A 25,011-nucleotide genomic window follows, 5' to 3' on the forward strand; every position below is an offset into this window, starting at 1 on the left:
TTTAGACTTTTTAACAAATATATAAAAGTTATTATTTTAATGTGTTTAGACGCTAAATAAGACCACAAACCCTCTCCTCTAGTCTCAGGAGAGTCTGTGTGATTCTCAGGTTCAGTTTTAAAGCTTTAAAACTGTATAGTTATAACTTTTGCTCCTTTACTCCCTCGTGCACTTAGTTCCTCCTCTCGCGCTGTTTTCCCCGCAGCTCAGCTTCAGGTGATCAGACTTCAGGGCGATGCTGCTTTCTGTTTCTAGAGGGGAAGAACAGCGACAGGTCATGTGACACGTTTCCTGATAAATAGCGAGCAGGAACACAGAGCGGCTCAAACACGACAGAGAAGCAGCGATGACGCCCACTGTTCAAGGCAAGTTAAAACACTTTATACCCATAAATATACACACAAATGTTCTGCTTTGTATGTTAATGTCAGGACCTTTCTATTAGGGAATCCGCTGATAAACAGCTCGGATGCTTTTACTTTCGTTCCTTTGCTTTTGACAGTTTGTTTTGTCGTCAGGCTGCAGGTGTGTTTATCAAAGTGGAGGAAAATATTAATAATGCTATATAACATTGTTATACTGTGGTTTAGTGTGACTGGTGGTTTATAAAGACTTTCAATATCTTTTAATATTTCATCTGGTCATTCTGGGAATCAAAAAACGATGTGTTGCACGTTTATCCTCCAGTATTACAACATTCATTATAGGCCAGATATGTCTTTCTATTATTAGTATGTCTATGAGATGAACAGAAGTGACCAATAAACAACACTTTCTTCAGATAAAGTCACTCGACTATAAACTCTACTTACTGATGATGTATGAAAAGTCGACACAGAGTGTCAGATTCTGGTGATTGTTTTGAATATTAAAGGTTCAGATTTGGGTTCATGTATCTGTGAACTGTGACAGTGAGTCAGTCTGGTATCAGGTGACTTCAGAGTCATCTTGATTTTGCTCTCTGCTCAGCTGTGCACCTGCAGGAGATCCGGTGAAACCGGCAGATCAACACACTGAACACTGATACAAAGACCCAAACCTGAATATTCATTAGCAGTAACTTCTCTACTTCCTTTATAAAATCGCTGATTCTCTCGTCCAGTCATCTGAAGCTGTTGCGTCCTGTCCAATCATTGGATCAGACAATCACTGATGATGCATTCGGTCAGATTTCTTGCTTGTTCACACAGTTTCAGTTCTGGTCTTGTGATGATTGCCTCACTCTGGGATGATTTATGTGCTGTTCATAGATTTTAAGTTGGAAGGAAGTGATACTTGGCCTGCTGCTGAGCATCAGACGCAGATCTTGAACACTCACACAAGTCTTTGAGAGGTAGCAGGTGAATCTGAATGTTTAAACCACTGACTAACAATAGCTATATACTATAGATATTTATATCTATAGTGTAGACTTAACATTGCTACATCTATTATGCATCTATTAGTTACATTGTTTACCCTATTCACTTGGGGCATCTCCCTTCTTTTTCTTTTGACTTTTGGATTCAATGCAAACTCAGAGGCTTGTGTCACTGATCCTCCTGCAGCCTCCGACACGTCGATCCGCTCTGTGTGGTTTTCATGAAGCGAGCACCACTTGTATGTTTCTGACTCAAAAAAGGCCTGAACTCTGCCTGCCGGGTTTGTTTTTCTCGGCGTGTGAGCATCTCCTCAAAGGTCAGACGACATCCTGACTTCTCATGTGGCCCACGTCTCTGTCTGTCTGTCTGTCTGTCTGTGTGTGTGTGTGTGTGTGTGTGTGTGTGTGTGTGTGTGTGTGTGTGTGTGTGTGTGTGTGTGTGTGTGTGTGTCTCTGTGTGTGTCTCTGTGTGTGTGTGTGTAACAGGCCTGATGTTGGGGAGCCTGCTGCTCGTCTCCCTGTGTGTCGGGGCAGCGGCCATGTTTGACAGCCGGCTGGACGTCCACTGGGGGCTGTGGAAGAAGACACATGAGAAAAACTACCGAAACGAGGTACGCGATTAGAAAAAGAAAGAGGTGGATGTAAATATATTTGTAGGCGCAAATCCATATGTGAGATGTATCATTAACTTAAACGATATTTGACCCGATGCACTCTCACTGTGTGTTTTTGTGTTGAGGTGGAGCATGTGCGCCGCAGGGAATTGTGGGAGAGTAACGTGATGCTCATTACGATGCACAACCTGGAGGCCTCGATGGGGCTCCACACCTACGAGCTGAGCATGAACCACATGGGAGACCTGGTGAGACACGTTCACTCACTCTACTGTTTTACACTGTAGGGAAAAAAAGTTTTATGATTTTTATTGGTTTATGATCAGCATGCGTTCATTAATGATGCAGTATTAATGCTGGTGGAAGGTCAGAAGGGGCTACAGCGTGACTAGTTTGAACTTTGAAGCGCAAAAGCTAATCGTTATAATAAAGTATAGTTATGTATGTCCATATATATTTGTAAAAAACGTAAATGTTGGATATGCTGCTGCTCTATTTGCTGGAATACGGACGAGGTAGCAGACAGCTGGACCCCCAAGAGGCCCCAAAGGCTCCACGTTAGCCTTCTGTCAGCGCGTTTATGGTGAATAAATTAACAAAAATGTATCTGAGGTAAATACGACAACGACGTAGGTTAAAAAATAAAAACGTAAATACAGAGCCGGGGAAATGGGGATTATTCAACTAAAAGAAAGATAATTTACTTTACTTTTCCAGATGTAAAATCATAAATATATGTCAAAAAAATTTGAATCCAAAGTCATAAATATAGACCCAGAGAACATACAGTATAAATGTTTAGCTTTAGCTCCTCAAAACGTGATTCATTTGGATATAATAATAACAATGACAATAAAAATTATTATAATTATAATAATACCACTCATAATTATTCTTGTTATCAGTATTCGTATTATTATTATTATTAGTAGTAGTAGTAGTAGTAGTAGTATTGGTATATAATAATAATAAGACTATTTATGTATTATTATAACAATAAACATAGAGATTTAAATAGTCCCTAATCATGCCGTTGCAGCTGCACTTCACACATTTGTGACATTAGATGATAAATTTAAAAACTGACTTTCTCACGACTTCTGTCCTTTTTAAAATCTATTTTTTCATCTCCTGCCAAATGAATAAAGGCCTCTTAAAACTGATCTCAGTGCTGCTCTTATCTACCTCCTCACAGACGCCAGAGGAGATCCTGCAGTCTTACGCCACACTCAGTGCCCCCACTGACATCCAGAGGGCACCATCTGCCTTCGTGGGGACATCAGGCGCCGACGTACCAGACACCATGGACTGGAGAACGAAGGGCTGCGTCACCAGCGTCAAGAATCAGGTAAATAAAACCACACTCCGTGTTTCCATCCGTGGCCGAGCTTAAGAACCCTGTCAGCAGGATTAATCAGTATGTGTTGGTGAAAGCAGGGACTGATTGTGTCTCTCAGTGATGCAATCAACTGTCATCATCCCACACATTCCTGCTGTTACTTATTCGTCGAAGCGGTTGTTATTCATACAGGAAGTCTTGGTTTTGCAAAACAGGTGCAGAAGACGGTCACCGCACTGCCAGGCATGCATTCTCACCACAAAGTCTAGTTCACCATCCAACCGCTGAGTTTGTATCTGTTAAATATCTCAGCTTTGAAAAAACAGCCAGTTACTGTTACTGGATTAGAAAAATCACTCGTGGAAATAAAAGTGTATACAGCCTTTATTTGGCCTCTTCATCCCTAACAATACACCCGTTTTAATATTTATAGAAGTTTATACATCATAATTATTTTTATTACACCCTGCGAGTATGGATGGATTATGAGACAATTGGCCCCTGGGCACAGACATTTTAAAAGGCCCCACTACCTCACATAGGAGCGAGGCACACAGACTTGTAGTTGTTTGCACTGTTTACACAGTTGTTTAACTTCTTTTGTGGTCATTTTGCGTCTCTTTGTAGTTGTTTTGCGTCTCTTTGTAGTTGTTTTGTGTCCCTTTGTAGTTGTTTTGCATCCCTTTGTAGTTGTTTTGCGTCTCTTTGTAGTTGTTTTGTGTCCCTTTGTAGTTGTTTTGCATCCCTTTGTAGTTGTTTTGCGTCTCTTTGTGTTTCTGCAGCTGTTTTGCGTCTCTTTGTGGTCATTGTGCGTCTCTTTGTCACCGTGACGTTTTTGGCCAGAACTCAAGAATTTATAAATTTCACCTGGTTGTCTAATAGGATCTAAAAAAGGGGGATGACATTTGAAGGTTGGCACAGACAGTTCTCACAACATAATTTTAAATGTAATGTTTATTGTTGAAAAGAACAATAAAAGTACAATATTTGACTAAACTAAAGTATGTGAATACCATTTGAATGATGAGGCCCATTTGTCACATTAATTATTATTTCACAAAGCTTCATTTCTTGAAGTTGCACAGACAATTTGTTGAAACGATGAGCGACAAAAGACATTAAACCTATAAAAAGACTCAAATATAAATCACTTCCCTAAATAATCATCAATTAGTGACTTTTTTCTTGCAAGTCTTAAGATCTTGTTGTGAAAAGTCACTAATAAGAAAAGTGTGCTATTTAAAAAAAAAGTTGCATTACAATGTGAAGAAGAAGAAGTATTGATTTGGCCGTTCATATTGTTGTGTGCAACATGTTAGATATAATAGACCAACAAGGTCAGTAGAGTTCTTTAACCTCTTAAACTCCGCTGGCTTCGTCTTTTACAAACACATGTTGTGCTGCCAAACATGGAAATGTGAAGCGTTTCAGCTGACTTTGAAGATAATAAAGAAGGAAAAATAAAATGCAGTGTGTGTGTACAACATCACAGTAACACCACTCATTTAAATCCAGGGTTCCTGTGGCTCCTGCTGGGCCTTCAGTGCCGTAGGGGCCTTGGAGGGCCAGTTAGCCAAGACAACCGGGAAGCTGGTGGACCTCAGCCCCCAAAACCTGGTGGACTGTTCGAGCAAATATGGCAACCACGGCTGCAACGGTGGCTTAATGCACCACGCCTTCCAGTACGTCATCGACAACCAGGGCATCGACTCGGACGCTTCGTACCCGTACAGAGGAAAACAGGTGAGTAACTGCTTTAATCCTGCTGCTCAAAGAGGCATCGAGGGGATTTGGAAAGACCCGTTAAACGTTGGGAAGAAAAAGAAACGTGGAAAGGAATTTAAAAAAAACAGAAACAAAAGGTCAGATCAAATATACGCACTTGTAAGCACCTACAAACCCAAGTTAATAACCTCAGCCATGATGTTTATGACCTCTGTGGCAGTTGACTGTTAAATCACATTTTCCTCAAGCAAGAAATTATAACACAAAGTCGCACAACAGCATCGAAACTGAGAGGGAAGAACATGAACAGTACAAAAAGGAATTCTCTGGCATCAGTTTCCCATCTTTATTTCTCACATTTGCGACTTCTGAGAAACTAAAGAGATTAGAAACATCTGGTGAAGAACGTGAGAGAGAATGCTGCATGATCCAACAAAGCAGGCGGTAAAAGACGTTACATTCATGAGCTGGAAGTGAGGTTGCTCTCTTAAAAGTGATGACGTTTGCAGCAACTTTCAAGCGATCAGGAAGCGAGTTTCAGGAATTTGTTCCTTTCACAGAAAAAGCTGTTTTGAACAAAAGATGTTTTGCAACACGAAGCAAAGCGATATCATTTCTAGATAAGGTCTGTTTAAACAAAGGGCCAAAATATTCTGAATCTATTATTAAAAAACACTTGTAAAAGCTTTTATTTTCAGGAGAGGGAGTTGAGCACATGTGTATTTTAGTATATTTCTTAGTATATCTTAGTGTAGTACGCCGTGTTTAAAAATGTGTAATGCGCGTGAAAACTACTTCTGCATGTCATGACTTATATCTAATGTTGTAGAGTAGCAGAGGCACTTGTTGTTGTTGTTGTTAGCTTTGTGGGCAGCTCTCTATGTATATAATAAGTAGCTCTTCTGGAGCTTTAATCATATCACCGGATCTTGAATTTTAAACGTTTAAATTATATTTTCATCTGATAACATAAGCTAGTAAATGGAACTTGTGGTCAGTTTGTTTCCGAGGGCAATAATTATATTTTAGGCATAACATCCTGTTTGTGTTACACACTAATAACTTGTTTTAAGTCTTTGTGTCGGCGGGTTTAGCGTGTCGATTTTTGGAAGCAGAAATGTTACATTTTCACGTTTTAAGCTTCTTAAATGTGAATATGATCTTATTTTATTCTATGACAGTAAAGTTGATATATTAGATTTTTTGGATCGTCGGTTGGACAAAAGACATTTGAAGACTTTTCTTCACACCTCAGGAACTTGTAATACATTTGTCACTATTTGCTTATCGAACAAACAAAATCAAGAAAACTATGAGTAGATGGAATATGGAAAAAATGAAAGGTGACAATTGTACATATTTTGAATATACTTAGTTTATTAACCTTTATTTATCCAGGAATAAAACCAATTGAGATTCAAAATCTCTGGCCGAGAAGGAAGCATTAAAAGTTTCACACAAAAGAACAAACGACAGACTTAAAACTAACATTTCACACATAAAAGAGACGAGGAACAAATTAGCAAATTACATCAACCAATAAATGAACAGTGTTCAGTAACAGCACAATAGCCCTTAATCCTGATTTTATCATCTTATAAAATAATCTAGTTTAAAGTGTCTCTGAAGCTCAGAAGATGACGGTGCAACAGCTTTAAAATCACTTCACCAAACACGGTGCAGCTTCTGGGAATGACTTACATAATTAGTCCGCGTGACGAAGGTTGCACTTCTGTTTTTGGCGTCAGTGGAGAACATAAAACAGGAAGCGGTGTGTGTAATATCAGTTAATGACAAACTGCAATAATGTGTGGGGGAACCCCCAATTAGAGACAAATCATAACGCAGCATGATGCTCTGAATCTTTCATTTTCAAAGAAGACGAACTTGCATACATATAAAATAATAATTGATTAATAATAATCAGTCGCTGATAAAAGCATTGCTTTAATTCCCTTTTTCCCTGCAGCAAAAGAAAACCAGCATTTGTATCTATAATAGAAAGCGTTTATTGCAATAGTTCATGGTGCTTCCCTGATTGTCTCTTACGAAGGCCCAAGAATGAATCAGGAAATTGAGGACGGAGTTGAGACCGGCATGGTGTTCCTCTTTTAGTGGAAACGTATAGGAAACCCAGCACAAACTCAGGCTTACAGTTAACGAATCCCCGTGTGAGACAACAACGTGGGTGTACAAGAAGTTAAGTCCGACCCTCCAGGCTGTGGACTGCAACACTCTCCTCACTTGTCTGTGGTCCGCCGTTAATGTCTCTTTGGAGCAACAATAAATTAATCGGAGCGGACAACGTGTTTGTCCTCCGGGCTTCATCTGGTTTCGCTGTTGTTGGCGTTTGTGTGGAGGAGGAGGAGGAGGAGGAGGAGGAGGAGGAGGGCAGTTGTGAGCCGATCCAACGGACTGCTGCAGTCTCACGGAGGTGTTGTGGCTCCAATTCACCCAAAAACATACATCAAATGTCTCTGTGATGTGAAATATTCTCTTAATTTCCTGCCTCGCCTTCTGGAGCTGGACAATGTTAAAAATGAATTGCTGAGAAAAAAGTTAAAATGTTACATACATGGACGTCATCCCAGTTGGTCAGTTCATTTCATCCCATTGCTTCCTTTCAGACCGTCGGGTATATTTCACACAGTGTGGATGCTCAGTTTTAACCCCGGTTCGTCCTCTCCCTTCAGTCACAGCAGTGCCTCTACAAGGCCGCGTACCGCGCCGCCAACTGCTCCAGTTACAGCTTCCTGCCTCAAGGAGACGAGGGGGCTCTGAAGGAGGCGATCGCCACCATTGGACCCATTTCAGTGGGGATTGACGCCACACGGCCCACATTCGTCTTCTACAGGAGTGGTACGTTACACATCATCACTCTCATCTTTACTAATGTGACTTGGATGCAGATGTTTGGAACCGGGTGGGGGATGGAAACAAAGTGGTTTGTCGTTTATTTATGTGGAAATTTCAAGTTAAACACTCCCTGAAAATCTTGTTTATGCTGGTGAAAAGTGGTTTAACTTTTGCATTGATGCACAGATGTGCTCCAGGAATCACTGTTGAGTAGTTAAAGGTGCGGAACAGCTCAATGTTATCCAGTTGGGGCAGTAAAACACTGCATTACAGCCTTATATTAAACTACTCATTAAAGTGTTAGACACTTAATCCCTCACCAGAATCAATAATAAGACAATTTATTCCTCATTAGTCTTTTTAAAATATACTTCTGTCCTCACAGGAAACTACTTGGTTAGGTTTAGGAAACAAGATCAAATTTTGGGTTAAAACTACAAAAGTGTCATTACTTACTTAAGTACGGAAGTTACTTGACGAATATATCAACACTGACTGCTGGTTTCACACGGGACACAAACAGCGGTGATAATGACACAACTTACTATATAAAGACATTTCAAAACATTAGAATATGGGCACATTTTTTAAGTATACCAGAAATTCCCGGCTTAAATGTTTCTAAAAAATAACAGATGTAATTATAATTGATGGATTTGTTTTTTATTTTGAAACCTGCCATTTCAGGAGTGTACGATGACGCGAGCTGCTCCCAGACAGTGAACCACGGCGTGTTAGTGGTGGGCTACGGCACACTGAAGGAAGGGGACTACTGGCTGGTAAAGAACAGGTGGGACATTTTATACTTCCCCATACATACATACAAATATACATACATACAAATATACATGCATACAAATATACATGCATTCTGATCCAGTTTCATTCTCCTCATTTATTGCATGATAAACATCCCAACCTGCTGCCTGTTGTAGCTTCCTCTCACCACACAGTATTCCTTCATCTGTTTCTCCTATTAGTGTTTGGTGCAGATGTACAAACAGGGAGATTGGCCCTTTAATAAAGCGGTTAAGTGGTGACAACATTTTATTATTTTTAAGTGGATTGTTTTTAATAGATTTTGACTGGGTTTATATTTTAAGTTTCTATCTTATCTTATGACACTAATTAGCAGCATTACCCTTTTAAAGTACTTTGCATCTTAACCTGGATGTTGATTACGATGCTCACCTGTTCTCTCTAATGACTGAGGACATGCAGCTGTGAAATGGTGGGTGGGGTCGACCATATAAATGTGGCGTTTAGGACGTCACAACACACTGGAGAAGACTTGAGGCCTGAACATCTGTGTCACGTTTTGTTCCACTTAACTGATAAAACAATCTTTTAATTAAAATGATGAAAACATTCAAGATCATTTCTCAGAATATTCCCCCTAGCCATATTAACACTTTAGCTAATGTTAATCATAACACTGAAAATAGTGAATGCTAAGCTATTAGCATGAGGCGCTAATGATGCACGCGTGTGGCTCTTCTGGTCATATTCTCATCACTTAACAAGGATCTTTATGAATGAGTCAGTATCAGCATGACACTTTTGTTAGTCCCTTTATCTACATCTTATTTTTCTCTGCTCTTTGCGTCCAGTTGGAACACTACATTTGGAGACCAGGGCTACATCCGGATGGCTCGCAACAAGAGGAACCAGTGTGGCATCGCTGAGTATTGCTGCTACCCCACCATGTAGCTGCAGAGGGAACTGAACTGAATCTCTTGCAGATTAAGTTCCCATCTCTTTTATGTAGAGGCTACAGTATATTTACAGTTTAATTCCACGTTGATTAAACCATTTTTCTTCAGGTTTTGTTTTTAAAACTCCTTTTTAATGCACCTTTTTTATGACAAAAGCCAAGTATGGCAAATCTTTAAACATTATAGTTATTGTAGTTGTCTTAAGTGTGTGTTTGTTTGCATCCAACTCGATGTATGTGTGGGGTTTTGAATCTGTAATAAAGATACATTTGTACTCTGTAATCTCTAGCTTTCAGTCAATTTCATGTTTCCTGACCAGGAGGCAAATTTAAGGAACTGCCTTAAACCTGCATTCTCTCTACTGACCACCAGGGGGCGACTCCTCTGGTTGTATAGAAGTCTATGAGAAAATGACTCTACTTCTCTCTTGATTTATTACCTCAGTAAACATTGTAAACATGAGTTTATGGTCTCAATCTCTAGTTTCAAGTCTTCTTCAATACAGCATGATGTTCATTTAGTACATTATGGTCCATTTAGAGTCAAACAGACCATAAAGCAGGGGATGCTTTAGGGCGGGGCTACACGGTGATTGACAGGTCGCTACCACAGTGTTGTCCGGTTTGGGAAAATGCTGAGAAATGCTTTTTGGTAGATTGTTTTTATTTTACTGACGCTCTCATCAAACATTAACCTACTTTACCAAAGAGTCCTCAAGAGGAATAGTTAAACATTTTAATCATATTTTTTTTTAAATTGAGACGATAGATTATACTGTACCTGTCCATTAAATATGAAGCTACAGCCAGCTGCTGGTTAGCTAAGCTAGGTCAGCTAACATAATTCACCTAAAGCTCGCTACATAACATGTCTCATCTGTTTAACCCGCACTAAAAGCTGAAACGTAAAAACGCCAAGTCGTGGTTTTACAAATAGACAGAGCCAGGTTTCCCTTCTGTATGCTAAGCTAACTGGCTGCTGCCTTTAACTTTAATATCTAGTGACTTTTAGAAAGTTAATCAGAATGTATTGAACTATTTCTGTAAAAGCTGCTAACAAAATAACATCAGTAATATGGGTGTATCAATATATTGACTGACAGATTTACTGTCTAAACTCTGAAAGGCCTCTTCATCCTGGAAAACATCGACTCCTTTTAATCTCTTAAATGCTGCTGTTCCACTCGTCGTTCATCAACAGAAACCCCTGTTATGTTTAAGCATTGTTTAAACTCACAGAACTTCTGAATCCTTCCAAAACTACCAAATATGTGACAAAAATCCGAAAAAAATTCAAACAGTACCAGAATATTTCCATTACACTGTAGCAAATATAAACTGTTTTCATAAAGCATCATAGAGCTGAAAGAAGCCGATATTAAACACTGTACATCATGCAATAGGGTCAACTTTAACGGCAATATCTTTAGGGTGATTTCCTGCAATTTTATTGGATGATCATAATGTAATTTAAAAGTACAGTTGAAGACTGCAAAGTAGGCGTTTACTGGATAGCAACATTTTCAAACACTATTTTTGTCAGCCTTGGCCTTTAGAAACCCAGAGATGTGAAACACCTCAAGCAAGGTCAGAATAAAGTCAAGAAGAGCGCAGTGTTGGGTTACAAATGAGTCATTTTTATTTTTTTAGTGCAACATCACAACAAACAATTTTCACATGAGGTATTCAAAGGGATTTTCTTTAGTTGATACAAAATGTCCCACCATGATTGACGTTTAAAGTGTTGTGTATCTTTTTTTTTTCAAAGCCTTTGGTTGGTTAGCCACATTCATTAGTAAGTCTAACACATGGACAAGAATGGCACGATAAAGCATGGTGGGTCGAGTCCGAGCTGAGGAAACTCAGACTCAGTCAAATATAATATTTCCCTCAACTCGTCCCCGTTTAAAGCTTTTTGTATGGATTTAATTAATTCCTACTTACAACAGTGGGATCGAACAGTATTTCAACTACACTAAACATTTTGGAAAAAACAGGGGTTTGAAGGAGTGGCTTACAAATGTGGAAAAATAGCTTCTGTCTCCTCCGACCTTTTTTATTTTTTGGATGAGAGCTTGATTTTTGGGCTTTTCTGTTACAGCAAGTCACATGATTCTAAGTTTTCGGAGAGAAAAAAAACAAGGAATAGGCAACGTTGATTACAGCAAGATCCTCCTTGCTTGGATTGTCACCTCCCTTCTTTTTTTTGGTCTTGAGAATGATTTTATTTATATACAGAACATGTATCGATGGGACACTCTAGCATACTGGACTTAAGCTTCGGCTGGACGGGGGCCTTGTTCGGCTCCTGTTACGGATTGATTCCAGCACATTTGGTTTGGAGTAAAAGGCATGAAGAAGAGACGGATGGACAGACAAGATAGATAGATAGATAGATAGACAGACACCCTGACAGGATGGATTCTTTGGTTAAGGAATATCTTTGCCACACAACATCTCACACAGTTGAGGTAGATGGGTAAAGTCTTCATGTACACATGGGGGGGAGACAGGGTAACACTGGGGTTTACAGAGTCAAAAGACTTCCATCTGAAGACACTGCCTCATGTCAGTTTCTCAGTTCCAGCTCAACATGATACTGTTTTATGCAACATAAATAATCAGCACGCGGAACCCCACTGGTGCTTTTTTGAATCCTCTGAGTGCTACGATAGCTCTGATAGGGAACTGCTAAAACTACCCATGATACATCACCGTTCAGCAGTCACCCTTCAATCTTTGGTTGTTGTTGTTTTTTTTTGGTTTAAACATTTTCAAAAAAAGAGATTTTTTTTGTTTTTTTGGTCTTTTTTATTCTGAAAGTAAACATTAGCTTTCAGTTCTGCTATTTCATTATTTAACGTTCCCCTCAGAATTGCTCTTCCAACGGCCTCTGCTGCCAGACTTGTTTTTTTAGGGTCCAGTTCCTAGAAAAGCCACCAGGGGGCGATGCTGATTCACTCCTCCCTCCCTCTCGCCTCCCGTCTGCACAGAGAGGGAAGAGCTTCCCCGCTTGACACGGAGCAGAAGGCTCAATACAAAAAGCTCTGTCTCCATTTTAGGCTCCCAGTCAGAGAGACAAAGAGAAACCTGAAAGGTGTCACCTCCGCTTTGATACGATGACAGTGGCGTGCAGGGGTCGGCAGAGGAGCCTCAAAGCTCTTTTCTTTTTTTCATTTCCCCCCCCTGTACAGACTCCACCGCACACCCCCACCATCGCCCCCCCTTTGCTCTCAGCATGCTTACAATTGTTGCTCATTAAAGTTTAATTCAGCTCTATGCCCCACTACTCCAACACCTCCTTTTCCTCGAACAGCCCCCCCCCCCCCCCCCCCCCCTCCCACCTCTCCTACACACACACACACACCACTACCACCATCCTCATTCTGGATGATTCAGCCTCCTCTCTGATCTCCCCCCGCCCCCTTTGAATGCCCCCTAAAGCCCACAGGTCTGGCCAAGAGCGGACCCCAGACCAGATACCCAGAGAGGAGACGGGATGAAAAAAGCCTCCTCTTTGAAGTCCGCGGAAAAGTCGATGGCCTCTTTCATGACCGCCCGTCTTTCAAGTGCACGCTGTGAAGGGGGCCCCGGCAATCCGCCCCCTTCCAACGTTAAAGACAGAGAAAGAGAGAGAGAGGGTGGAAAACGGCCAAGCTAACCTCCCCAGTCTTTGGCAGCATTTACACAGAGAGTCTGTTTTTCTCCTAATTTAGGCGTCTACAACACAAAATGCTGAAAAATCAAATCACTTGTGCCTGTGGAAGCTAAGTTGAACCTAAACAACCCTAACGGACCAGGAATGAACTCCAAGAACCCCAGATGATCAGGAAATTAATCCTAATGCTCTTGTAGGGCCCCAAAAGCCTTGCAACATAATCACAGAGCCCTGCAAGATGAGGATCAAACTCTTAGACCCTTAGAAGTTCAGACAGACAAAACCAAGAAACATAAGAGGCCTCACAACCAAATCAGAGTCCATAAAAGATGAGGAACGAAGCAAAAGAACCCAAGAAGGCCAAGCTCTAAGACCTTTAGAACCCAGGGAACTAAAACCCAAGATCCACAGAAGATGAGGAACACACTTTAAGAACCCCAAAGGTCCAGGGACAAACCCTAAAACCATTAGAACCTAGGAACCAAAGATCCAAGACCCCCAGAAGATGAGGAGCACACTTTAAGAACCCCAAAGGTCCAGGGACAAACCCTAAAACCATTAGAACCTAGGAACCAAAGATCCAAGACCCCCAGAAGATGAGGAGCACACTTTAAGAACCCCAAAAGTCCAGGTACAAACCCTAAAACCATTAGAACCCAGGAACCAAAAATCCAAGATCCCCAGAAGATGAGGCGCACACCGTAAGAACCCCAAAGGTCCAGGGACAAACCCTAAAACCATTAGAACCTAGGAACCAAAGATCCAAGACCCCCAGAAGATGAGGAGCACACTTTAAGAACCCCAAAAGTCCAGGTACAAACCCTAAAACCATTAGAACCCAGGAACCAAAAATCCAAGATCCCCAGAAGATGAGGCGCACACCGTAAGAACCCCAAAGGTCCAGGAACGAACCCTAAGAACCCTGTTGGAACTGAGACAACTGGGCATGTGGAGGACGGTGAGATCACACTGAGTTGGACATAGACAGGAGTGTCTGCACTGCATTGGGGAGGGGGGGCAGGTGAGGGGGATGGGGGGGGTGGCACTCAATGGTGGCTTCAGACGGCTTTAAGTGGGTCCTCAGACACTTTACACTCTCCGCCAGATGGCATTGCTCTGAACACAACTTTACGAGCAACCTGTGAACCTATGGGATGCCACATCATCATCGTTATTATTGTTATTATTCATAGCATTAATTATAAATATTATCACAACATTCAAACAAGCTTTGGCCTTGGCGTTAAGAGCTGACCGCAGAGACATTTGCAAGAGTAAAGAAATCCCCATTATTCTACAAAAAAGAAAGCAAAAAAAAAACGAAAAACAAAGGCCAGGCCTTAAAGATAGAGAGAGATACGCAACATCACTGGGTGGGTCGGGCTGAATCGGGGTGGGATCAGGTCGGGATCGGGTACTGGGTTCAGGGATTCAGGCCGTACATTCAGGGAGGCAATGTTAATCTTTGGTATTACGATGGGATTCTACAGCTAAAAGTGCCCATCAGAAAAAGTCTTCAGTTTCACACAGACATACAGAGCATTGTTAAATAAATACTTACAGTATATAGATAGCATAAATAAATAACCAAATAAATAGAGGAAAGAAATAAAGGGAAAACAATAAATACACAAATTCAGTAATAAATACATTGATCAGATCAGCAATTGCATTTGAGACGTTCTTGGTTTGATTTAACTATCGGCTATAAGGAGGCATGTTAAAGCCGTTCCTTTGTGGACCAAAAAAATGACCTTGTACGTCAGCAGGGCTGAAACAAACTGCCCCGCACCTCCATCGTGTTTCTATAAATAGAGCGATGTGCTTGAAATCTGTACAAAAAGGGCTGAAAGAATCACATTCCTCCATTTTCTAGACATCTGTAAAAAAAAAAAGGAGAAGAGGTTTCGCGATGGAGCAGAGGTGTGTACAGTTATTTGGAAATGAGTGGAAAAACAAATACTACAATGTCACTATACATTGTGTCGGGTGTACCTCTTCCCCACGGAGCCTTTGTGTTCAAAGGTTGTTTTTCTTCTTTATTTTTTTTTTTGGCTTGATTTTTGAGTCAAAAAAAATGGCTGTGGAGCTTTCGATTGGAAGCTCAGTCAGAGTCTTAAAGCTAGACAGTTGCACCGACAAGTCCGTTTCTGCATCCCTCCTTTGTGTTTATTGATCCGGTCCTGGCATACGGCGAGCTGCGCCGCGGTTCCCCCTCTCGAGAACTCTGATTCATTCGAGGCGGGACCATCTTCGCGAAACACAGGGGAACGGGCTCTCCCGTTTGAGGGGTATAATGATTGACGGCTGGGAGTCACGGACGCTACATAACCCCTCCTGATAATTCCAGGCTACCGAAAACGTGGAACAACGGCGTACAGTCCTGGGAACCATCACCATGGTAACACATGCTAAGAAAGGAGAATTAGGTTCTTCGGGAAAAAACAGAAAAAAACAGAAAACTGGGTTAAAAAAGAATAAAAAGCCTTTTTCTTCCTCTTTCACCTTGATTCTTGAGGAAAAAACAGGACCATAAGGACATCGGGGGAGGATTAACGTCTTTGGATGATGGTGAACACTTTTGATTAAGAAGATACACGATGGAGCTCGCCACGCGTGAGCAAACGCCACCTCTTGATTCTTCACGTTTGGAGAGACGACTATAGATTAGAAGGTACACCAAAATATGCTTCCTCCTGATTTGTAATACCCTCATTATCTCTAATCTAGATAATCAAAATAATGCAATGAGATGGCGTCTATGTGAGGGTGTGACTCTGTCTTTGAGTCAAATCATCTTTGCACCTTCGACTATACAAGCAGGACCTCGCATCCTGCGGTCGTATCACTCTGGGTATCGCCCCCCTTCTATTTCAAGGGAGCGATCAACTTTGGTTTGGGAAAAACAAAAAGCTTCATCTTCATAAAATCATCTATAACAGCTCGGCTCCGTCGCTCCTTCTGATAACGAGGAGGACATTTATGATGGCTGATCTCTGCCTAGACCAGTCTATGTGCCCCCCTTGCTCCCTGTCGGCGCCCCTCCCCACCGCACCTCCTCGGCGGTCCGTCATCATGCCGTGCTGCAGGACACGGCGGAGGAGGAGACGCTGGAGCCCGAGGAACCCGTGGAGGAGGGACGGCCCTCGTCCGCCCACTTGTTGACGTTGCGTCGGCGGGCGTTCATGAAGAAGTTGCTGACGGTGGAGAGCTCCAGGCCCAGCTGCTGGGAGATGGTGATCTGCAGCTCTTTGGTCGGGCGGTGGTTCTCCCTGAAGATGGCCAAGAGGGTGCGGCGTTGCAGGTCCGTGAACACCAGCCGGGTGCGCTTCGGGCCCTGGTTTCGCTCCAGCTTGCTCTGCTCCTGCTCCTTCCGCTTGCAGGCTGCAACCAGAAGGATAAAAGATGAATTTAAAAAAAGGAAAAAGGATAAAGGTTGGCTAACAGAGCGGCTGGCTAACTAGGACAAATGGATTAAGCGGAGGGAAAGTGGATTTGTTGAAAGAAAACAGATTAGCTCAGCAACTTTGATTAGTTAAAAGAGATGAATCAGCAACTTGTTTCATTGTGCAGTAAAGGAATCAAGATGTTCAACCTATCACATCCTATTAACAGTGAGCTGCTGGAGGCTGCTGGGAAAAAATCACTTCATTCAGGCCAAAGCTCTTCATGGTTTTCATTACACTCTTCCTCTTGGAGAACAGTGTGTTTCTTTACATGTGTCTGGCCTGAAGACAAAGTGCAGAATCTGGTGTTGTCATCCACTGACAATGTCTTCCAAACAGAATAATCACATCCAAACACACAAACAGATGCACAACAACGCTCTCATCTTGCAAAAGTACTGACGAACCCAATGGAAATTACTTTCAGACAAAAAGCGTTTTTCTTTTGCTGCGATGTCATTTCTGCAGCTTATTTGTCGTTAAATCTATTACAAAATGATGGATTCTGGCTTTTCACTCGTCCATGTCTGTTTTACATTTGAAACTGCAATCTACACCAAAGAAAAATAGCAGATGCATGAATTTACATGATTAGTCCGGCACTACTCAACCACTCAAAACGATGACTTTAAATTCAACTGATCAGTAAAGTTGTCGGACTCTGCCTTACTTAAGATCCTGTATTTCTGTATCTTTTTCACACCACAGAGGATATATTATCCGAGTGTCGAAGTTGGCCGTATTCAAACTTTTTAAGTGGTGATAGAGGTGATGAAGTCTTCTGGTAATTCGTTTTTTAATCCCAGTCTTGCTTACACGAACCGCAACACAAGGTCTGGGTTAAACACCACTGTAGCTGCAGCAACCCGTCCAATTATATAATCAATATTTCCTCACGAAAAAGTCTGAAATTTAAGAAGCACAAAAAAAAAAGAGAGAAAAGAGTTCAAGTGAGGAAGGAGAAAATAGCCTGATGTGTGTGGGTTGAGCTCAGATTCCATTTTGAGAATCAGACGAGCATTTTGAATTCAGGCTGCATGTTCCTCTCTGCATATCCATCGCTGAACCTTTCACCTCCAACGCGCTGTAATTCTGTATTTACAGGAAACACGACACCAACCTCTGCCTTTGTGTACCGAGCCAACTTCCCCTCCCCTTCCTCCCCTCCTCTTCCTCCCCTCCTCTCTTTCTCTGTCCATCTCCTACCTCTACCTCTCTTCCCTTTCCCTTAGTGGACACTTCAACATCATTAGTTTCTCATAAAAGTCATTTACATGTGGCGGCAGTGAGTGAGTAATAATCACTTTAGGGGGGAACTAATTTATTTTCTATTAAAGGCGGGTTACGTCAGGGGTGAGTGAAACAAGCAGAGTCGGCATTGCCCAGGGTGTTTAGAAGCCGTAAGTGGACTAAAACATATTTTTGGGGGGGGGGGGAGTCGTGCAATTACCTAAATGCACACTTTTAAGAGGTCTCAATCAGCACTGTGCGGTTGAGCGACTGTTTTGCTGATGGTATCAAATGCGTTTCTAAGTGTAAGCACTGGTGTATGTGCAGACAGCACAACGGGGCATGCACATTCACACCAACGCACAAATACAAACACACACACGCACGCCCACACACGCGCAAAGGGAGGACCAGTGGACTGGTGCTGGACCGTTGTTGAGTACAGGCCTGGAAGTCTGGAATCTGAACAAAAAGTGTATTTTCTTTCTGTTTTGCTGCATATAAATAATGTTTTCAATATTAAAAATAGAGCTGCAACGATTACTCTAGTAATCGATTCGTCCTTGATTAATTAAGCAATTCTTTTATGCAAAAGTGTCAGAAAATGCTGTTTTCAGCCTCTCAAATATGGAGATTTCCTGCTTTTTTATTTCATGTGTTTTACATCATATTAAAAATGAATATGTTTTGGTTTTGGACTGACATTTGACGACATCACCCTGGACTTTGAGAAACTGGGAAGGTAATTTCCCACTTTTTTCTGACATGCTATTTTATCAATTCATCGAGAAAATAATTGCTAGTTGCCGCCCTAATTTAAACTATTTTTCTATTATGTGTCCATGATTTCTGACATGCCAAAAAAAGTCATTTTTGTTTCGGAAAAGAGTCTTGAATTTTCTCAGGAGAGATTATTCAAACCTGTTTCATACACAAATACGTGTTTTTTACAGAAAGTTTCCAGAAATCAACGTCTGTATTTTGGAACAAGACATGAAAAAGGCAGAACGCAGCAAAGGAACCACGAAAAACTACACCTTATTTTATAGAAAATGTCTGCAACAATTGTTGCTTTCTGGAGGAATCTTGCTGCACAGGCAGATTTCTTTATGTTCATGGTTCTCTTATTATTGAACAAAATGATCTGATTAGATGAAAAAATCAGCGCGAAGCAATAACCTTGAAATCCCATATTTCCAACCCCAACACACACACACACACACACAGTCGCAATCAAACTCCCTCATGCTACAGACATACATTATATAAACCAAAGCTGCTGCCTTTTTTTCCTCTCAAAAACAGCGCTGACTCGATCGATTGATTGGCTTACATCTTCCCATTGAGAAACATCTCACGCAGCGAGGGATGATGTTTACTGTATGACCGGCTCTTCACTCCTCAAACTCACAGCGGCAAATTTCTCTCATTAGCAGAAGCGCTTGAGAAATAAGTGTGACCTTACTGCCGTCTTTTCCAGACGAGTGCCATCACAACAGCAGCATCAGTTGCCGGGTGGGGAGCCGTATGTGTGTGAGTGTGTGTGTGTGTGTGCGGCCGCGTTGGACTTTGATTGCTCTGACATCCAGCTGAGTTTCTGAAACTTAAGTACTCAACTGGACATGAATAAATCTGTGGGTGATTTCCCCGTCCTCTCCCCCTGGAATCATTATCTGAAGGAAATGTTTTGACTCGGGGATGCACCCTTGTCAGCTCCAGATTACAGGTGCCTGTTAGCTTTTGGGCCCCCAGAGCTCGTTTGCATTTCTGAGAGTTATCGAACCACGTCTCATTAAAATCTGAACAGGCCAAGATGTCAGCGGCATGTCAATATCACTACAAGTGAAATTTTTTTTATTTTTTAATTTTTCACCAAATGCAACATTTTTCACGGGCGTTACACCATTCCACCATGTCAATATTTCTGGGGTTGGGTGTTGGGAGGTGGGCTGCAGCTGTGGACGGTATATACAGCGGTGCACTCTCAGCTCATGTAGTAATGAAAGGGATGACATGATGGTGCTGGCTGGCTCGCTTGTAGCGTGGATTTATGGCTTGTTGGAGTCGGGGTGTCCTGCCGCTCTCCTCCTCCATCCTCAGCCTCAGCCTCCCTTTCTGACCATCATAACGCCGACCATTAAGTAAATGCTTCCTTATGCTGTAATCATGTGTAAAAGGCGTACAATTACCATGCTATAAATCCCAGGCGCTGGGGCTACTCCTGGAGACATAAATATTCCCCTATAGGCTTCTTATGATCGTGGGAATGGCCCCTAATCATGATGTATGCCCCTGTCTCGTGTTGCTGAAACGTGATCGAAAGCCCTTTCCCTACCCCCCGGCGTCTCAACCTACACCCCCCCCCCCCCCTCCCAACCAGAACAGACCCCACCCTCCACCCTCAACACCCCCCACCCTGCAGCCCCCAGCCCACCCCCTGCTGATTTCTTGGGCCAGGGGCTGATAGAAATTATTGATTAAATCTGTGCAGCTCAGACTCCTCGACCCACAGAGGCTGGTTAACCCCTCCAGCGCCGGAGTGGGGGGAGCTGCAAGAGCTAGATGTAAAAAAAAGAAAACAAAAAAAAACCAACAACCCTGTTTGTTAGGTGTATGCCACGTCGGCCTGTTTGCAAATTCCTGCTATGCAAATGGAATCGGCTTTGACCTTTGAGCCTCGCTAGCAGAATGTGAACTGTACGCAGCGAGAGGTGGACGAGGCTCTGTGGCTTTCATTACTGTGGGGGTGGTGCAGGCGCTGGAGCCGACACGTAAACCGCATTGACCTTTCTTATTCATTTAGACCTTTAGTCAAGGGCTTCGGCCATCATCTTTAAAGTTATAGTCTCTGATCCCCCCCCACCCCACCCCATCCCAACCCTCCTTGACTTTAAGTGTCCGAGCATGGCTGTGTGGTCTTTATCCTGCCTTCTTCTCCGACTAAATCCTGATTGCCTCCTCCACAGCGTGAGGTTGGGCGAGAGATGCATCTCATATACAGCGCAGTAATCCATAGAGTACACACACACACAAACAAGATACTGCGGATAAATCCGAGGGACCACCTCCTCCGTGTTTAGCAAAACGTCTTATTTGGAAGAAAAAAAAGACAAAATGGCAGCAGCTACATTTCCAAAATTACTGAGCACCCGGACACGGAGAGCTCTGCAGCCCCGCCGTACATCACAGGCATGGTTATGAAAATAACACAGCACCGCTGGCTGACACTGAGGGGCCTTCTATGTATTTAAGCGAGTGCTGCATTAAGGAGGATCATCTTAAAACGTGAGGCGTGAAGCAGAGAGCACTTGAGCTATCTTCAGACTGGGGAGCGCAGGGCACCACGCATTCTAATTCCAGTCTCGATTCGCCGATGCGGCCGAGGTGTGTGTGGGCAAGGCGTGCTGCTCTTTCCCATGGAAATCAATAGAGGCTTGTAATTAAACAAAAGGGGGTTGGCCAGAAGGGGGATGGAGAGGTGGGGGGGGGAAACAACAACCCCCTTCGGAAAGTAGGTTATGTAGAAAAAGTGCCGAGCTGTCCAAATTGTGGCTTTGCCAAGAACTAAATATGCAATTTCAGAGTGTGTGGGAGCAGCATTGTCAAACATTAGCACACTTCTCTGTGTACGGGACTTTAATTTTTTATGAGCCCGATTGATCGGCTGCTCGGACTCCGGAGCGCCGACTCGTTAAAAAAAATAATGTTTGTGTTTGTGAAAGACGAGGAAACAAAAGCTGCTGCAAAACGAAGACAGAATGATTTGGGAACAAAAAAATCTGCTCAAATGGGAACAAAGAGCTGTTTTTTATCACGAGGAAGATTACGTTGTTTTATTTCTATGTGACAGTAAGAGGCCCTTTGCATACAAAGCATTCACACACGTCGCGGGATTAGATTCATCAACAGCAAACATTTCTGTCAAATTGCAGAGCAAAAACAAACAGATAACTCGTCTTTAGATAAGAGGTTTGGGTGCGACGTACACATGTGCTCTCAGAGCCGAACAATCAAAGATCAATAATTGTGAAGGGATTGCAAGAGTGCACAATCATTACCTATGAACTCCATTGTGTTGTTGGGCTTAATCAGCGGAGCTGCTGACAGAGAGCAAAAACGCAGTGATCAACTGGGCAGGCTCACACACACGTCCCCCTCACAGACCCCCGCAGTGAGCACACCACTTGCAGACACACACACACACGCACACACACTCGTCTGTGCTCGTCTCACATTACTGTGTTCACTTGGATCTCTTTCTGTGCTCCGTGTATCAGATGGGCCCTCGGTCCCTGTGGAGGGACAACACTGTAACGCGGCACTGTACAGCGTGTGCTGTCGTGTCTTCCATCCACATCCCCAAAGAATATTAAATGTCAGGCAGCAGATTACAATGTGCCTTTCAAAAAGAAAAATCTTTACCCTGTGAAATCTGAATAAATACTACTAGGCTCGCAATCAAATGTTTTTTCTTCATTTCTTTAGTATTTTTTTCCAAATATTCCTTTAACTAAAGTTTATAAAATGTCAGAAAATTTAGAAAAATTCAAAGTGAAATCTTCAAATTGTTTTTGTCTGACCAACAGTCCAAAAACTCCAAAATGCAAAATTTGCAAATAATATAAAACAAAAAGGCAGTAAATTCTCACATTTGAGAAGCATTAAGTGACTTTTTTTGATAATCAAAATAGTCAATTAATTTTCTCTCCCTGCACTGATCGATCTCCAGTTGAGCAATAACCTCTTGTTTTTCCAGATATGAAGACTCTCACGAACCTGCGAGCAGGACAACATTCGTATTTAGCCTCGCGGTAATTGCCCTCGGTGACGACGTTGATAAAAGACGTCTGGCAGAAGCTCAAGCCTCATTTGCATCAGCTGCCTTGCCAAACTCAACTTCAGCCGCACACCGGGCCGACATAAATCACTGCTCGGATTAATCAATCGCTCCAGAGTGGCATATCTGCACAAATTATTTTGTGGGCTTCAAAAGCGATTAAATTGCCAACCGCTGCTCGCGCTGATCTTCATGGTTCATTTAAGAGGAGGGCAAATGTCTGTGGCTTTTTTTCTCTTTTTTTATTGTAGCTACTGTACAAATCAATAAGAGCTGTTTGGGAGCAAAGTAAACAAAGGAATGGCACATATGGCCCTCTCTGGCTCAAACTGTCCTCAATGTGCTGCTAAGTTCTCATTGTCCATGCTGTTTGAGACAATAGACAAACCAGTGGTGCATTCACAGTGGCGTGAAGAGGAGGAAACATCAGTATGATGCTTTAGCTTTTCCTCATGTCTCGACCTGAGCTGCATACTGATTGCTGGAGAGGAGATTTTTTTTTGTGTGTGTGTGTATGTGTTTGGAAGACATGGAGAAGGAAGGTGTTTGGGGAAAACAAGGAGAGAAAGAGTGTGTCTGTTTGTTGTTGTGGTTTCTGTATACGGTTGTGTGTGTGTGTGCGTGTGTGTGTGTGTGTGTGTGTGTGTGTGTGTGTGTGAGAGAGGCAGATAGAGAGCAAAGCCAGATCTTACCCTCCAGCCGGAGCGAGGCCATTCTTTGAAACTCGGGCTCCTGCAGCCAGCGGGACATCCTCTTAAAGGTCTCGCGGCCGGACTTGAGCTTGCCCCAGGGCTTGGGGTTCCTCAGGAGGTCAGACAGCGTGCCCTGTGACCTACACAGAACCCTCTCGGCGAAGATGGCCTGGGGGATGCTGTACCTCTTCAGCTCGGTGATGATCCTCTGGGCCACGTCTCTGGTGTTGATCTCCTCCCCGCCGCCGCCGCCCTGCGAGCCCGGCAGCATGCCCTCGCCGGGCGAGGACATGGCGGACGACGAGGAGTGCAGGTGCTCGCCCATCTTGGAGGCCTGCTGGCTTGGGTGATGGTGGGGCTGGTAGTGCTGGCTGTAGATGTGAGGGTGGTGGCCCGGGGCGTGCTGGTGAGCCTCCATCTTGTTCAGCTGATGCCCCACAGACACGTCGCCTCCGCCCAGGCCCGGTGGCGACATCTCGCGGCCAAAATCTGATGTCCGGCAGAAGAGGCTTCCCCCGTGGACGTCGTAGCCGGCGTGGAGCATCTGGCCGCCGTTGCCGTTGGGGCTGTTCCCCAAGCTGCCGTAGCCGTGCATGGAGGAGGCCAGGCCCGAACCCGTGGACGGGGGCGACAGGCTCTGGGACATGGCCAGGTCCTTGCCGTATGGGTTGTAGAAGTTGGTGCCGAGGCCCCGGTCCTCGCGCATGAGGGTGAAGCTGCCGATGACGTTGCTGACGGGGAGGCAGGGGTGGTGGTGGTGGTGGTGGTGATGGAACTTGTCGTCGAAGGGCTGCAAGGGAGTCAGGGTGGTGTAGGTGCTGCCGGAGCTGGACGGGGAGTCGCCGCTGTAGCCCAGTGCCGACATGGAGTGGTCGAAGCCTGACGGACGAGGCTCGGGCTCCAGGGACATGGAGGGGCCCCCGAGGGAGGGCCTCGGGAAGGCAGCCGAGAGGTCCCGCGAGTGCAGCATGGCCCTGCCGTCCTGGCTGTGGGCCAGATCGGGGTGACCGTGGAGGGACATCTCCCCTAGACTCCCATCCATCTTCAAAAGCTCGACAAATAAACGTGTATTTATTGCACACCCCCCCCCCCCCCCCCCCCCCTCCCCCCTTGTGTCGCTGCTCTCCTCTTCTTGTTATTGTTGTTCAGCAGCCGGGCTAACAGTCTGGAAGGTCTCTCCTTACACCAGACTATGGATTTATTGATTTGTGAATTAATTGATTTCCGGGCTTATGGGGTGTCTAATTAATTATCTGATAACGTTAAGTACTGTCTTCAAACTCCCTCAAACTCCCAGAAAACGAGTTTGCGAATTGCATCAGGAGCTTAAACTGTGATTTTATTCTCACTTGTGCATCAGCACTGGGCTTTCTCTCTCTCTTGTGTCTCTTTGGTGCTCAGCTGCGTTCCTCCCTCGGCAGAAGCCTCGCTTTTTGTGCCTGCTGTTGAGACAAGAAAGGCGCTGTTACTCCGGCTGCATTTTAAACTTTAACGGTCACAGAGAAGGGGGAAAAAACAGCCGAATAACGTTTCGTGTCAT

The 25,011-nt window shown here is 43.4% G+C and overlaps 2 protein-coding genes across 2 annotated transcripts; one reads left to right on the plus strand and one right to left on the minus strand.

The window, feature by feature from the left end:
- The first annotated feature begins 222 nt into the window (after window positions 1-222).
- Window positions 223-9,891, plus strand: ctss2.1 (cathepsin S, ortholog2, tandem duplicate 1). The gene is made up of 8 exons (XM_076081197.1): window positions 223-365; window positions 1,847-1,971; window positions 2,100-2,222; window positions 3,170-3,322; window positions 4,829-5,056; window positions 7,732-7,897; window positions 8,582-8,684; window positions 9,505-9,891. Exons 1-8 carry the CDS (start codon window positions 347-349, stop codon window positions 9,602-9,604), a joined length of 1,017 nt encoding a protein of 338 aa, XP_075937312.1. The 5' UTR covers window positions 223-346; the 3' UTR covers window positions 9,605-9,891.
- Window positions 9,892-16,339: 6,448 nt separating this feature from the next.
- onecutl (one cut domain, family member, like) lies at window positions 16,340-24,513 on the minus strand. Its single transcript, XM_076081222.1, has 2 exons — window positions 23,472-24,513; window positions 16,340-16,650 (listed from the first exon to the last, which is right to left on the minus strand). The coding sequence occupies exons 1-2, from the start codon at window positions 24,511-24,513 to the stop codon at window positions 16,340-16,342; spliced, it is 1,353 nt and encodes a 450-aa protein (XP_075937337.1).
- Window positions 24,514-25,011: the final 498 nt, after the last annotated feature.

Source organism: Anarhichas minor, unplaced genomic scaffold (assembly GCF_050575085.1).
Source record: "Anarhichas minor isolate MPS153535 unplaced genomic scaffold, ASM5057508v1 ptg000079l, whole genome shotgun sequence".
NCBI classification, from domain to species: domain Eukaryota; kingdom Metazoa; phylum Chordata; class Actinopteri; order Perciformes; family Anarhichadidae; genus Anarhichas; species Anarhichas minor.

Coding starts and splice junctions, on each gene's coding strand:
- ctss2.1 (XM_076081197.1), top strand. Junction 1,972..2,099: donor AGAAAAACTACCGAAACGAG/GTACGCGATTAG, acceptor TTTTGTGTTGAG/GTGGAGCATGTGCGCCGCAG. Junction 8,685..9,504: donor TACTGGCTGGTAAAGAACAG/GTGGGACATTTT, acceptor CTTTGCGTCCAG/TTGGAACACTACATTTGGAG.
- onecutl (XM_076081222.1), bottom strand. CDS start 24,513: ATGGATGGGAGTCTAGGGGAGATGTCCCTCCACGGTCACCCCGATCTG. Junction 16,651..23,471: donor GGCCTCGCTCCGGCTGGAGG/GTAAGATCTGGC, acceptor TTCTGGTTGCAG/CCTGCAAGCGGAAGGAGCAG.